At 29.9% G+C, this 15,921-nt stretch overlaps 3 protein-coding genes across 6 annotated transcripts in view; all 3 read right to left on the bottom strand.

Annotated features, from left to right (window-relative positions):
- Positions 1–11,536, bottom strand: part of LOC130896056 (uncharacterized) — a 34,542-nt gene extending 23,006 nt beyond the window's left edge. The window contains exon 1 of one of the 4 annotated variants that reach the window (XM_057803834.1): positions 11,371–11,536. The gene's annotated coding sequence lies outside the window, so the exon portion shown is untranslated. Of the gene's footprint in view, positions 1–10,439; positions 10,611–10,901; positions 10,973–11,370 lie in introns of those variants that run through there. The other 3 variants (XM_057803837.1, XM_057803835.1, XM_057803833.1) reach the window with 3 other exon arrangements.
- LOC130896055 (testis-specific serine/threonine-protein kinase 1-like) lies at positions 5,708–7,380 on the bottom strand. The gene has a single exon (XM_057803832.1). It carries the CDS (start codon positions 7,278–7,280, stop codon positions 6,204–6,206), a length of 1,077 nt encoding a protein of 358 aa, XP_057659815.1. The 5' UTR covers positions 7,281–7,380; the 3' UTR covers positions 5,708–6,203.
- A 1,443-nt stretch (positions 11,537–12,979) lies between the features above and the next one.
- LOC130896053 (general transcription factor IIH subunit 1) lies at positions 12,980–15,908 on the bottom strand. The gene is made up of 9 exons (XM_057803830.1): positions 15,651–15,908; positions 15,413–15,585; positions 15,162–15,327; positions 14,903–15,104; positions 14,612–14,843; positions 14,356–14,559; positions 13,537–13,759; positions 13,300–13,475; positions 12,980–13,242 (listed from the first exon to the last, which is right to left on the bottom strand). The coding sequence occupies exons 1-9, from the start codon at positions 15,802–15,804 to the stop codon at positions 13,126–13,128; spliced, it is 1,647 nt and encodes a 548-aa protein (XP_057659813.1). The 5' UTR covers positions 15,805–15,908; the 3' UTR covers positions 12,980–13,125.
- Between the last annotated feature and the right edge of the window lie 13 nt (positions 15,909–15,921).

The following is a 15,921-nucleotide window of genomic DNA, read 5'->3' as shown; positions in this document are numbered from 1 at the left end:
ATTTTCGATACTTCGACTTTGAGACACTGTATCTCAAAAACCAGTTAATGTAGTACGTTCCTGATTTATTTTCCACTAGTTTGAACCCTTGATTATACTTATTTGAAATATTAACTCGATATTTCAAATAATTTGGTCTGTACGATTTTAAGAATTCATTAGGAACCAACAATTTTCGATACTTCGACTTTGAGACACTGTATCTCAAAAACCAGTTAATGTAGTACGTTCCTGATTTATTTTCCACTAGTTTGAACCCTTGAACATACTTATTTGAAATATTAACTCGATATTTCAAATAATTTGGTCTGTACGATTTTAAGAATTCATTAGGAACCAACAATTTTCGATACTTCGACTTTGAGACACTGTATCTCAAAAACCAGTTAATGTAGTACGTTCCTGATTTATTTTCCACTAGTTTGAACCCTTGAACATACTTCTTTGAAATATTAACTCGATATTTCAAATAATTTGGTCTGTACGATTTTAAGAATTCATTAGGAACCATTAATTTTCGATACATCAACTTTGAGACACTGTATTTCAAAAACTATCCAATGTATTACGTTCCTGATTTATTTTCTACTAGTTTGAACCTTTGAACATACTTCTTTGAAATATTAACTCAATATTTCAAATAATTTGGTCTGTACGAATTTTAAGAATTCAATAGGAACCAACAATTTTCGATTCTTCAATTTTGAAACACTATATCTCAAAAACTAGTTAATGTATTACGTTCCTGATTAATTTTCTAATAGTTTGAACCTTTGAACATACTTCTTTGAAATATTAACTCGATATTTCAAATAATTTGGTCTGTACGATTTTAAGAATTCATTAGGAACCAACAATTTTCGATACTTCGACTTTGAGACACTGTATCTCAAAAACCAGTTAATGTAGTACGTTCCTGATTTATTTTCCACTAGTTTGAACCCTTGAACATACTTATTTGAAATATTAACTCGATATTTCAAATAATTTGGTCTGTACGAATTTTAAGAATTCAATAGGAACCAACAATTTTCGATACTTCGACTTTGAGACACTGTATCTCAAAAACCAGTTAATGTAGTACGTTCCTGATTTATTTTCCACTAGTTTGAACCCTTGAACATACTTATTTGAAATATTAACTCGATATTTCAAATAATTTGGTCTGTACGAATTTTAAGAATTCAATAGGAACCAACAATTTTCGATTCTTCAATTTTGAAACACTATATCTCAAAAACTAGTTAATGTATTACGTTCCTGATTTATTTTCTAATAGTTTGAACCTTTGAACATACTTCTTTGAAATATTAACTCGATATTTCAAATAATTTGGTCTGTACGATTTTAAGAATTCATTAGGAACCAACAATTTTCGATACTTCGACTTTGAGACACTGTATCTCAAAAACCAGTTAATGTAGTACGTTCCTGATTTATTTTCCACTAGTTTGAACCCTTGAACATACTTATTTGAAATATTAACTCGATATTTCAAATAATTTGGTCTGTACGAATTTTAAGAATTCAATAGGAACCAACAATTTTCGATACTTCGACTTTGAGACACTGTATCTCAAAAACCAGTTAATGTAGTACGTTCCTGATTTATTTTCCACTAGTTTGAACCCTTGAACATACTTATTTGAAATATTAACTCGATATTTCAAATAATTTGGTCTGTACGAATTTTAAGAATTCAATAGGAACCAACAATTTTCGATTCTTCAATTTTGAAACACTATATCTCAAAAACTAGTTAATGTATTACGTTCCTGATTTATTTTCTAATAGTTTGAACCTTTGAACATACTTCTTTGAAATATTAACTCGATATTTCAAATAATTTGGTCTGTACGATTTTAAGAATTCATTAGGAACCAACAATTTTCGATACTTCGACTTTGAGACACTGTATCTCAAAAACCAGTTAATGTAGTACGTTCCTGATTTATTTTCCACTAGTTTGAACCCTTGAACATACTTATTTGAAATATTAACTCGATATTTCAAATAATTTGGTCTGTACGAATTTTAAGAATTCAATAGGAACCAACAATTTTCGATTCTTCAATTTTGAAACACTATATCTCAAAAACTAGTTAATGTATTACGTTCCTGATTTATTTTCTAATAGTTTGAACCTTTGAACATACTTCTTTGAAATATTAACTCGATATTTCAAATAATTTGGTCTGTACGATTTTAAGAATTCATTAGGAACCAACAATTTTCGATACTTCGACTTTGAGACACTGTATCTCAAAAACCAGTTAATGTAGTACGTTCCTGATTTATTTTCCACTAGTTTGAACCCTTGAACATACTTATTTGAAATATTAACTCGATATTTCAAATAATTTGGTCTGTACGATTTTAAGAATTCATTAGGAACCATTAATTTTCGATACATCAACTTTGAGACACTGTATTTCAAAAACTATCCAATGTATTACGTTCCTGATTTATTTTCTACTAGTTTGAACCTTTGAACATACTTCTTTGAAATATTAACTCAATATTTCAAATAATTTGGTCTGTACGATTTTAAGAATTCATTAGGAACCAACAATTTTCGATACATCAACTTTGAGACACTGTATTTCAAAAACTATCCAATGTATTACGTTCCTGATTTATTTTCTACTAGTTTGAACCTTTGAACATACTTCTTTGAAATATTAACTCAATATTTCAAATAATTTGGTCTGTACGAATTTTAAGAAATCAATAGGAAGCAACAATTTTCGATTCTTCAATTTTGAAACACTATATCTCAAAAACTAGTTAATGTATTACGTTCCTGATTTATTTTCCACTAGTTTGAACCCTTGAACATACTTATTTGAAATATTAACTCGATATTTCAAATAATTTGGTCTGTACGAATTTTAAGAATTCAATAGGAACCAACAATTTTCGATACTTCGACTTTGAGACACTGTATCTCAAAAACCAGTTAATGTAGTACGTTCCTGATTTATTTTCCACTAGTTTGAACCCTTGAACATACTTATTTGAAATATTAACTCGATATTTCAAATAATTTGGTCTGTACGAATTTTAAGAATTCAATAGGAACCAACAATTTTCGATTCTTCAATTTTGAAACACTATATCTCAAAAACTAGTTAATGTATTACGTTCCTGATTTATTTTCTAATAGTTTGAACCTTTGAACATACTTCTTTGAAATATTAACTCGATATTTCAAATAATTTGGTCTGTACGATTTTAAGAATTCATTAGGAACCAACAATTTTCGATACTTCGACTTTGAGACACTGTATCTCAAAAACCAGTTAATGTAGTACGTTCCTGATTTATTTTCCACTAGTTTGAACCCTTGAACATACTTATTTGAAATATTAACTCGATATTTCAAATAATTTGGTCTGTACGATTTTAAGAATTCATTAGGAACCATTAATTTTCGATACATCAACTTTGAGACACTGTATTTCAAAAACTATCCAATGTATTACGTTCCTGATTTATTTTCTACTAGTTTGAACCTTTGAACATACTTCTTTGAAATATTAACTCAATATTTCAAATAATTTGGTCTGTACGATTTTAAGAATTCATTAGGAACCAACAATTTTCGATACATCAACTTTGAGACACTGTATTTCAAAAACTATCCAATGTATTACGTTCCTGATTTATTTTCTACTAGTTTGAACCTTTGAACATACTTCTTTGAAATATTAACTCAATATTTCAAATAATTTGGTCTGTACGAATTTTAAGAAATCAATAGGAAGCAACAATTTTCGATTCTTCAACTTTGAGACACTGTATTTCAAAAACCAGTTAATGTAGTACGTTCCTGATTTATTTTCCACTAGTTTGAACCCTTGAACATACTTATTTGAAATATTAACTCGATATTTCAAATAATTTGGTCTGTACGAATTTTAAGAATTCAATAGGAACCAACAATTTTCGATACTTCGACTTTGAGACACTGTATCTCAAAAACCAGTTAATGTAGTACGTTCCTGATTTATTTTCCACTAGTTTGAACCCTTGAACATACTTATTTGAAATATTAACTCGATATTTCAAATAATTTGGTCTGTACGAATTTTAAGAATTCAATAGGAACCAACAATTTTCGATTCTTCAATTTTGAAACACTATATCTCAAAAACTAGTTAATGTATTACGTTCCTGATTTATTTTCTAATAGTTTGAACCTTTGAACATACTTCTTTGAAATATTAACTCGATATTTCAAATAATTTGGTCTGTACGATTTTAAGAATTCATTAGGAACCAACAATTTTCGATACTTCGACTTTGAGACACTGTATCTCAAAAACCAGTTAATGTAGTACGTTCCTGATTTATTTTCCACTAGTTTGAACCCTTGAACATACTTATTTGAAATATTAACTCGATATTTCAAATAATTTGGTCTGTACGAATTTTAAGAATTCAATAGGAACCAACAATTTTCGATTCTTCAATTTTGAAACACTATATCTCAAAAACTAGTTAATGTATTACGTTCCTGATTTATTTTCTAATAGTTTGAACCTTTGAACATACTTCTTTGAAATATTAACTCGATATTTCAAATAATTTGGTCTGTACGATTTTAAGAATTCATTAGGAACCAACAATTTTCGATACTTCGACTTTGAGACACTGTATCTCAAAAACCAGTTAATGTAGTACGTTCCTGATTTATTTTCCACTAGTTTGAACCCTTGAACATACTTATTTGAAATATTAACTCGATATTTCAAATAATTTGGTCTGTACGATTTTAAGAATTCATTAGGAACCATTAATTTTCGATACATCAACTTTGAGACACTGTATTTCAAAAACTATCCAATGTATTACGTTCCTGATTTATTTTCTACTAGTTTGAACCTTTGAACATACTTCTTTGAAATATTAACTCAATATTTCAAATAATTTGGTCTGTACGATTTTAAGAATTCATTAGGAACCAACAATTTTCGATACATCAACTTTGAGACACTGTATTTCAAAAACTATCCAATGTATTACGTTCCTGATTTATTTTCTACTAGTTTGAACCTTTGAACATACTTCTTTGAAATATTAACTCAATATTTCAAATAATTTGGTCTGTACGAATTTTAAGAAATCAATAGGAAGCAACAATTTTCGATTCTTCAACTTTGAGACACTGTATTTCAAAAACCAGTTAATGTAGTACGTTCCTGATTTATTTTTCAATAGTTTGAACCTTTGAACATACTTCTTTGAAATATTAACTCGATATTTCAAATAATTTGGTCTGTACGAATTTTAAGAATTCAATAGGAAGCAACAATTTTCGATTCTTCAACTTTGAGACACTGTATTTCAAAAACTATCCAATGTAGTACGTTCCTGATTTATTTTTCAATAGTTTGAACCTTTGAACATACTTCTTTGAAATATTAACTCGATATTTCAAATAATTTGGTCTGTACGAATTTTAAGAATTCAATAGGAAGCAACAATTTTCGATTCTTCAACTTTGAGACACTGTATTTCAAAAACTATCCAATGTAGTACGTTCCTGATTTATTTTCTACTAGTTTGAACCTTTTAAGATACTTCTTTGAAATATTAACTCGATATTTCAAATAATTTGGTCTGTACGATTTTAAGAATTCATTAGGAACCAACAATTTTCGATTTTTCAACTTTGAGACACTGTATTTCAAAAACTATCCAATGTAGTAGTAGAGATTATGTCGTATAATGATAAAACCACATGCAATTACAAATATTTGTTTTTTATTTGTCTATATCAAGATTAGGGCTGGGCAATTATTAAAAAAATAATCGATTATATAAAATAACCGATTATTTTCGATTAATCAAAAATAATCGATAAGTCGGTAATAATCGATTATTCGAAAAAAAGTTTCAAAACATTCCGATATCGAAATAATTAGTGAGAAAACAAATTTTTTTAATCGTTAAATTGAAATTATATCCGATTAATCGATTCTTTTCAAAATATTTCTATCGATTAATCGATCACCCTATTAACGGATGATTATTCGATTATTATGCCGACATAGTACGCGCGCGCAATCGAACGAAAAAAAAAAAAAAAAAAAAAGAATCGAAATGAAAAATTTTATTTTCAACATCACCACTTAGATCAGAGACGCAACCATCGATAAAAACCGCAATCGAAACACTTATAATAATCGATGAATCGATCAAGTTAAAGCGGACGCGCTGCTCGTCGTCTTCTTATCCTCTTCCAATTCGTTCGTTTTGAATATTTTGATTTCTTCGTTTTGGGACAGTTTCTTTTCGTGAACCTTCTTGCTCAACTGCTCGATATAATGTCTCCTGTCGATTTGCGCTTGCGCCAACGCCGCCTCCTCCGCCTGGCTCATCATCTTCAGGCGCGGATCCATCGATATCCAATCCGAATTCAAAATGTCCTCGATGCGGTACCGCTTCGTTATTTCCGGTTCGAGCAGATGGACGACCAGCGATTTGATTTGCTCGGAGAGCGCGTCCACGACCTTGGGCCGGAACTTCCATCGGCGGTTCAGCTGCTGTTCGTTCAACCTCTTGACGTTGGTGTCGTCGAAGGGCATCGCCTTGTTCACCATGATGTAGAGGATGATGCCCAGGGACCAGACGTCGGCGTTCTTCGGGTAATAGGGCATGCCTCTGAGGACTTCGGGCGCGGCGTACGACAGCGAACCGCAGTACGTGGTGCTCGTCAATTTCCTGCCGTGGGAGTCGGTGACGAAGCGCGAAAACCCGAAATCGGCCAATTTCAGGTTGAAATTGTTGGTGATCAAACAGTTTTCGCACTTGAGGTCGCGATGGGCGATGTCCATGTCGTGCAAGTACTGCACGGCCAACGTGACTTGTCGGAACCACACTCGGCTCTGGGCCTCCGATATCGGCCCCTTTTTCAGTATGTACTCCAGGAGGTCGCCGTTTTCGGCGTGCCGCATGAAGATGAAATACTTTTGCTTCCTTTGGAATATGCTGTGTATGTGTATTATGTGCGGGTGGCTTATTCTGACCAGTATGTCGAGTTCTCTGGGCAGGAACTTTTTGACGAAGTCCGCGGGGGCTTTGCTTATGTCGACTATCTTGCAAGCGAGGAATTTGGGGGTTTTCTCTTTGTCGTCCGACGCCGTGTTGCTGCCGATGAATTCGGCTAGAAATACCTGGGCGTAGGATCCTTCTCCTAATTTCTGCAGAAGGCGGTATCCTCGAGAGGACAGGGTGAGTTCTTCTGATTCTCGAAGCGAGAGACCGGGGGCCATGCTCGATTCAAAATCATCTTCGTTAGATTTTCACTGAAATTTTGACCATGCCACGATATGACAATTTCGACCGATTCGACTTTTCTTTATGTTAATTGAAAAAAAAAAAAACGTAGGTTAGTTACTTGTCAAAAATTTGACGGGGCGCGTCGTTAATCGTAGAATGGAACGCGTCCTTTTGATGCGTCGACAAACGTCAAATTCGTATCTGTGGTTAGGTTAGGTGGTGTTTCGAAATAGTTCTATGGAACTGTTGAATTCTGTGGAAAAATAACTGGACGAATGTTGGTATTGAATATACTTACGGGGTTCGCTCGGTAATTAATTTTCTGTATCTCTAATCGTGCTCTAAATCATTATTTGGATCTTGTTTGTATTTTTTGACAAAATATGATAGAATTCGTATTAAGAACGGTTATTTTTTTTAATAATATAGTCAAATAAAGATAAAAATAGTTTATAATACAATATTTTAGTTGTCCACCCTGTTTAATACATCGTATAGTTCGAAATTAACTTTTCCTACGTCTCACACTATAAAAAATATGAAATTTGTCTGAAACTTTCTCTCATAAATCATATTAATAACAATAAATGATAAATAGTTTGATAAATCACCCTGTAAGTCTGTCTAATCGTGGTCTAAATCGTTATTTGGATCGAAATTGTATTTTTTAACAAAATATGATAGAATTCGTATTAAGAACGGTTATTTTTTTTAATAATTTCGTCAGATAAAGATAAAAATAGTTTATAATACAATATTTTAGTTGTCCACCCTGTTTAATACATCGTATAGTTCGAAATTAACTTTTCCTACGTCTCACACTATAAAAAATATGAAATTTGTCTGAAACTTTCTCTCATAAATCATATTAATAACAATAAATGATAAATAGTTTGATAAATCACCCTGTAAGTCTGTCTAATCGTGCTCTAAATCATTATTTGGATCTTGTTTGTATTTTTTGACAAAATATGATCGATTTCGTATTATGAACGGTTATTTTTTTTAATAATATAGTCAGATAAAGACAAAAATCGTTAATAATACAATATTTTAGTTGTCCACCCTGTTTAATACATCGTGTAGTTCGAAATTAACTTTTCCTACGTCTCACACTATAAAAGATATGAAATTTGTCTGAAACTTTCTCTCATAAATCATATTAATAACAATAAATGATAAATAGTTTGATAAATCACCCTGTAAGTCTGTCTAATCGTGCTCTAAATCATTATTTGGATCTTGTTTGTATTTTTTGACAAAATATGATCGATTTCGTATTAAGAACGGTTATTTTTTTTAATAATTTCGTCAGATAAAGATAAAAATAGTTTATAATACAATATTTTAGTTGTCCACCCTGTTTAATACATCGTATAGTTCGAAATTAACTTTTCCTACGTCTCACACTATAAAAAATATGAAATTTGTCTGAAACTTTCTCTCATAAATCATATTAATAACAATAAATGATAAATAGTTTGATAAATCACCCTGTAAGTCTGTCTAATCGTGCTCTAAATCATTATTTGGATCTTGTTTGTATTTTTTGACAAAATATGATCGATTTCGTATTATGAACGGTTATTTTTTTAATAATATAGTCAGATAAAGATAAAAATAGTTTATAATACAATATTTTAGTTGTCCACCCTGTTTAATACATCGTGTAGTTCTAAATTAACTTTTCCTACGTCTCACACTATAAAAAATATGAAATTTGTCCAAAAATTTCTCTTATAAATCATATTAATAACAATAAATGATAAATAGTTTGATAAATCACCCTGTAAGTCTGTCTAATCGTGGTCTAAATCATTATTTGGATCTTGTTTGTATTTTTTGACAAAATATGATCGAATTCGTATTATGAACGGTTATTTTTTTTAATAATATAGTCAAATAAAGATAAAAATAGTTTATAATACAATATTTTAGTTGTCCACCCTGTTTAATACATCGTGTAGTTCTAAATTAACTTTTACTACGTTTCACACTATAAAAAATATGAAATTTGTCCAAAAATTTCTCTTATAAATCATATTAATAACAATAAATGATAAATAGTTTGATAAATCACCCTGTAAGTCTGTATAATCGTGGTCTAAATCATTATTTGGATCGAAATTGTATTTTTTGACAAAATATGATCGAATTCGTATTATGAACGGTTATTTTTTTTAATAATATAGTCAGATAAAGATAAAAATAGTTTATAATACAATATTTTAGTTGTCCACCCTGTTTAATACATCGTGTAGTTCGAAATTAACTTTTCCTACGTCTCACACTATAAAAAATATGAAATTTGTCCAAAAATTTCTCTCATAAATCATATTAATAACAATAAATGATAAATAGTTTGATAAATCACCCTGTAAGTCTGTCTAATCGTGCTCTAAATCATTATTTGGATCGTGAATGTATTTTTTGACAAAATATGATAGAATTCGTATTAAGAACGGTTATTTTTTTTAATAATTTCGTCAGATAAAGACAAAAATCGTTAATAATACAATATTTTAGTTGTCCACCCTGTTTAATACATCGTATAGTTCGAAATTAACTTTTCCTACGTCTCACACTATAAAAAATATGAAATTTGTCTGAAACTTTCTCTCATAAATCATATTAATAACAATAAATGATAAATAGTTTGATAAATCACCCTGTAAGTCTGTCTAATCGTGGTCTAAATCGTTATTTGGATCGAAATTGTATTTTTTAACAAAATATGATAGAATTCGTATTAAGAACGGTTATTTTTTTTAATAATTTCGTCAGATAAAGACAAAAATAGTTTACGATACAATATTTTAGTTGTCCACCCTGTTTAATACATCGTATAATTCGAAATTGACATTTTCCACTTCTCACACAATAAAAAATATAATCCTTTAAATAATTGTCATAAACAACAATAAATATTTCTCAAAGAATTCCTCAAAAAGTATTTATCGATGTAACCTATTTAAACTTTGTGTTGTTTCAACTCGATCGACTCCCCTACAAAATTTAGATTTCTAGTTCAGTAAATGTTATACACCTCGTATAAATCTAATTAAGTAGATTAATGTCCGACACACACACGTATAAATAAAAAAACACTCTTTAAATATTTAATGAGTAAACTTGATTGAATTACGTCCTACCGAATAAATAAGATTCTTACTTGACCGCCTTTTCATCTACACTTCTACCCACACTAAGTTCTCGTTATAAATTTTTGCTCACTTATAAATACGGAGTAAATTTAAAAATTTTTGATCACACAACTAAATCCAACACAATCTACATGGTTATATATTTAATAAACTCGACGCGCCGAGACGCCCGATTGTAAACTGGTAAAACGAGGTAGCGAGAATTTTGAATCGGTCATCATCGGAAGAAGATCGACCCTCCGTTTAGATTAACGCGGTAAGGGGTGGCGATATTAGAACAGACTTGATGCTTTTTCTACAACTGGAGCACGGGATTTCGGTGACACATATCGGGGGACAAGCCATTAGGAATCAATCTTCGTTTTAAATAAAAATATTTTATATTAACTATTAAGCATCGATTATTAAAAATTACTTTATCCAATTTGTTTTTAATACATCTATACTTACAGAATATTTATTACAAACACTTTATTGTTGTATATTCTTAGCGTTTATGATTATTTTTTGATAAATAACGATGAGATAACCTTTTTTATTTGTTTAATAAAGTTATTAAAACTTTTTATGTGTTTTATTTACATTATGAAACCATTCTAATTATATACATAACCTAGATTTCTTCTTTTTTACAACTTGAATCATACTGGTTAAAAATTCGATCATAGATGTCGCTAAAATTAATATATAAACATCTTGTATATTTACAAAAAATAAAACTACGTTACGAAGTTACATTTAAAAAAACTACTCTTAAAATTAGTGTGAATAGTTCTACAATTTTAATGTAATTCTCGTTTTTCGCGTGCAAACTTTTTATTAGCTATTAGAATACTTGTTATCTCACTATAATTTTTTGTCATTCACCAGAAATTCAACTAGATATATAAACATCAAAAAAAAAACTGAACGAACTTACCAATTCTCAGATTCCATTTGTTTTTTATATGATACACTCTTTATTTATAAATATCTACTGGTTTATGATAAAAAAGATAACGGAATATTACATCGATTGTTTATAACTTATCACACAATTATTTATTTCTGCATTAAATTTTAATTTGAAAATACACATCATCACTTTTTGTAAGACCTTATGGTACTAAACAGATTTGATATATAAACTTTGTTAAGAGTCGACTTGGAGCCGTTTAAGACCATATTGCGCTTGCGTTGTTTAGAGCAACAACACTAATATTAAATTTACTTGAAAACATACAAAAAGTAGTACCTACTATAAATTTATATAAGTGAATACACGTTAAATCGAATTATATAAATAAAATATAATTCAAAATACTTCGACAGCTTCAATACTTCTAAGTAGAAAACGATATAAAAACTAGGAAAGGGTAATACGAAATACATGAGAATGTCTAGTCGAGATGTTTTTAATAGTTATTATTAATTATATGATAAGCAGTAACATCTTTTCATTATATTGTTAGTCTAATATCAAATTCTATAATGAAAAATTCAAAGAAATTGATTCAAATTTAATCAATAGGAATAAATCGGAAAATCTTTGTTATTGTTACATCCAAGAAATACACTTTTGGTGTAGTGTGTACGGTACATTCCACCTACTATTTTCATAGACAAATAATAAACTACAAGGGTGGTATATAGTATAGAAACGTATAGTGGTGGAACGAGATAAAAGTATAGAGAAATATATCGGTGAAAGGAGTACGATACAAGAAATTAAAATAAACACTTGACAGAGATAGTTTTCTACCGTAACTATCTCAAACTTATATTGCAACACTAATTTTATTGAAAGCAAGTGTATTATTACTTTGTCTATGAGTGGAACCATTGAATTTAAAGAGAAAGAAAGATAGCTATCATCTGTATCTTCGGACAGTAAGTAATAAGAAATTTTTATAAATTTTACAGTAGTTTTGAATATATTTTTTGTGTTTCTGTTTTAGTAAAATGTAAATAAGACAACATATTAATAAATAATGACCATTGTTTTTGATGATGTCACCAATATTTCTGCTACATGTTTGTTGTAATTCTTGACGTCACAAAATTGAATCAATGAAATTAGACACGTCTTACGCGTTATAGAAGAATCGTCGGTATACAGGTAGTGTAAATTGTGTTCCGATATGTATTTTTCATAGACAAACTAGAATTTTAATCATATTGAATCGGATTTGTAAAAAAGTGTTTCAAGTGAGCGTTTGTTTTGACGCGTAGTAATTTTATATTGAGAAGTGGAAATTTTTCATCCACACATAAGGAAACTAAATCATGAAGCAAAACTTCAATAGACGTGGTTAAATATTGTTACGGTTAAGACTAAAAAAAAGAAGAAGTGTAGTATACACAAAAACTTGTATATCTACAATGTTATGAACAAAATTCATTATTTTTGACAAACCGATAGTTTTTTGGGGGGAAATTTGTTTACAAAAATAAAAAATATTTCGTATGGATGATTTTTTGGAGTTTAATAACGTCTTCAGTATAATTTTCTTTGTAAATAAGGTAAGGAAGTCAAATAAAATACTAAATTATCTTGATAATTGATTATATTGAAAAAAAAAGTGTTACAAATACAATATCGATTTTTAAACACGTCTGATTTATTTCACAGTATTTACAACGTAAAAAATCTCCACTATCCTTCCTTATATTCCATTTAATGCCTAAATATTTCCTAACGACTTTTAATCTTTTGCCAATTATTAAATTTTTGATAAGCAGCATTCAACAATTGATTTAGATGTTTCGTAAGATGGTGCGAAAGTGGTGACAACTCTCTTATCAATTTATCCTGTAACCAAAAACAAAATTACCCAAAAAACCAAACAAAAATTGTATCTATAATTACCTCGAAAGGTTTCAACTTCGCGGTATGAAATCGATTCAAAGCCTCGTGCATTTTAACCAACGTGGCTTCTCTAGTCGCAGTAGTCGGCGGAAAACACCTCCAAAAATGTTTTAATAATTCGCACAGAGCCAAATACAAATTTCTAACTTCATTTTCGATATCAGGTGGCACTAATTCTAAAACAAAAAAATTCCATTCAATCACACTGGTAAACTAAAAAAATTTCAGAACACTTACGTGCGAGAGACTGTTCCTGGAAACCTCTCATTAAAGCCCCACCAGGTGATAGTTCCCCTAAAGCAGCAACCGCAGCTGCAGGTGTTACTAATGAAGTCGTCGGGTGTCTTCCACTCCAATGTTTAGTTTCCTGGATAACTCCACGTAATAGCGACGAAGCTTCATTGGAATTTAAATAATCAGTATTGGAATCTGGCATCGGTCCATGTAGGTATCTCTCTACCTGAAATATAAATAATAAATAAACCTAAATAGGGACAATAAATGTCCACAAAAACCAAAAATTAAAACCATACAATGTCATACAGGATATTAAAATCTCAATATAACAATTCATTACAGTTTTTCTTTTATTTTTATCAATTTTTCCACTCCCCTGCTTCTTTAATGATTGTTTTGTTCTTCCTATCCACCTCCTTTCTTTACCGCTTGTTCTGGCAAAGTTTTTATTGAATTTTCTTCCTTTTTATTACATCTCAAGTCTTCTATTGTGTTTAACCGTGTATCTATTGTTTCTTAATGTATCTGCTGTTATTACTATATCTTCTGCTTGTACTAATCCATCTATTTTCACTGTTTCTAAGTTTTTATAGCTAATTATCGTCTCTGGTTGATATGTCTTCGCTTTTATTGATTTTATCATCATATTTGATCGGAAAGGAACGAAGATTGTCTCTGCTTCACCCCAATTTCCATACTAAATCACACTCTTTACATGTAAAATTATTTTTACAGTCAAAAACAAAGTAAAAAGTAAAAATAAAGGAACTAGAATGTCAGGATATCATATGGAAAAAGAGAAATTGAAATAGCACCTACTTTAGATAAATTCAATTGAACAGCTTTAATATTTTTATTGGAATCTTCGTCTTCTAGATCTGTATACTTAATTTTTTCCAACAGCCTCTGTCTTTTATTAACCGGACCATTACTATTAGAATCAGCTTTACCATTTGTGTTATTAACGTTTGAATCTGTGCTATTTTGAGGAGTATCTTGTATATTTTTTGACGATTTTAAAACCTGCGAAAACAATTTTATATTTCCAATTATCCCTATTTTATTGTATGTTTACCATAATCGAATGTTGGTTAAATCTCTTTATCATAGCTTGGCTAACCGTACCGGAGTTATTTACTGATTTCTCAGATGTTAAACCATATCCGTCATCTAACGTTTTATCTTCAAATTCTGTTATATTTATCAATAAATCATTTACTCCTGATTGGATGTCTTTCTTCATAGCTTGATCGTCTAGTTTACCACATTCTGTGAAAATATCTTTACTTTCAGCATATTTTCTATCCCTAAAAAGTAAATAGAATGAAATTTTATGTTATTCTTATATATAAATCATTTGTAATACCTATGGAAATAATGTGATTGAAAAAATTTTGTCCAAAATTGTGATTCACTCAATTTAGAAGGTACGTTATCTATATATTTCTTTTTAACAGCAGGGTAAGTTTTAAATATACATTCTATAATATCAGGGGTGATGTTGTACTTAAGTCCGTTACAACCGTCTGTTTGAGGTTTAATATCTGCAAGAAATGCACCGGAAACACCTTGAAACGAATAAATAGTTAAAAGTTAAGTTATCAATTTTTAATACTACATCTTACCGATATCTTGTGGGGGTAGTTTTTGCTTTTGGGTATACTGTTGAGCGAGCTGTGACCAAAATTCTTCTGATGTTACAACTTCAGTCATTACCAAATCCTTATATAACTGAAGTAAGGAAGGATTTGTTGAAAGTAATTTATTTTTTTCTTCCAATTCTTTATCTACCTATAAATAAATGTTTTAACATCTCAAAAGTATCCCTATTAATAATCCCTGATACCAATACAAACAAAAATTAGCAAATACTTACTTTTCTTTTAAATTTTGGCAGTAAAGACTGTAGCATATCCTTAACTTTATCTCTATCGGATAATTGAGCCTGCATACCAGCTTTGTTGGTAAAATGGAACGTTGAGGAGGCACCATTATGAAGGACGACTTGAAGTTGAACTTTGGCTTTACCTTCTGGAGAAATTTTTTGTGCTAAAAGTAACAATTTTGTTTTTATCCGAGCTAATGTATAACTTTTAAAACAAAAAATATCTCACATTTAATATCGGCGTAAGCGTGAGATACTGCAACTGTATCTTTATTTTCTACCATCCAAATTAATCTTTGATCCATTAGGAACAAAGTTCCATCGCCTTTTTTATAACGTACATAAGGTACTTGTAATAAAACATCTTCCATTGAGGTAGCCATATTATTCTTATTCACAAATTATTATTAATATAGAAATTAATCGTTACTGGATAACTGTAAACATAACCTAAGTTCACTTACTGGCATTTAATGTAACCAAATTCTTCTTTTTTTAAT

Source organism: Diorhabda carinulata, chromosome 6, assembly GCF_026250575.1.
Source record: "Diorhabda carinulata isolate Delta chromosome 6, icDioCari1.1, whole genome shotgun sequence".
NCBI lineage: Eukaryota > Metazoa > Arthropoda > Insecta > Coleoptera > Chrysomelidae > Diorhabda > Diorhabda carinulata.
This window is presented reverse-complemented; position numbering and strand designations above follow the sequence as displayed.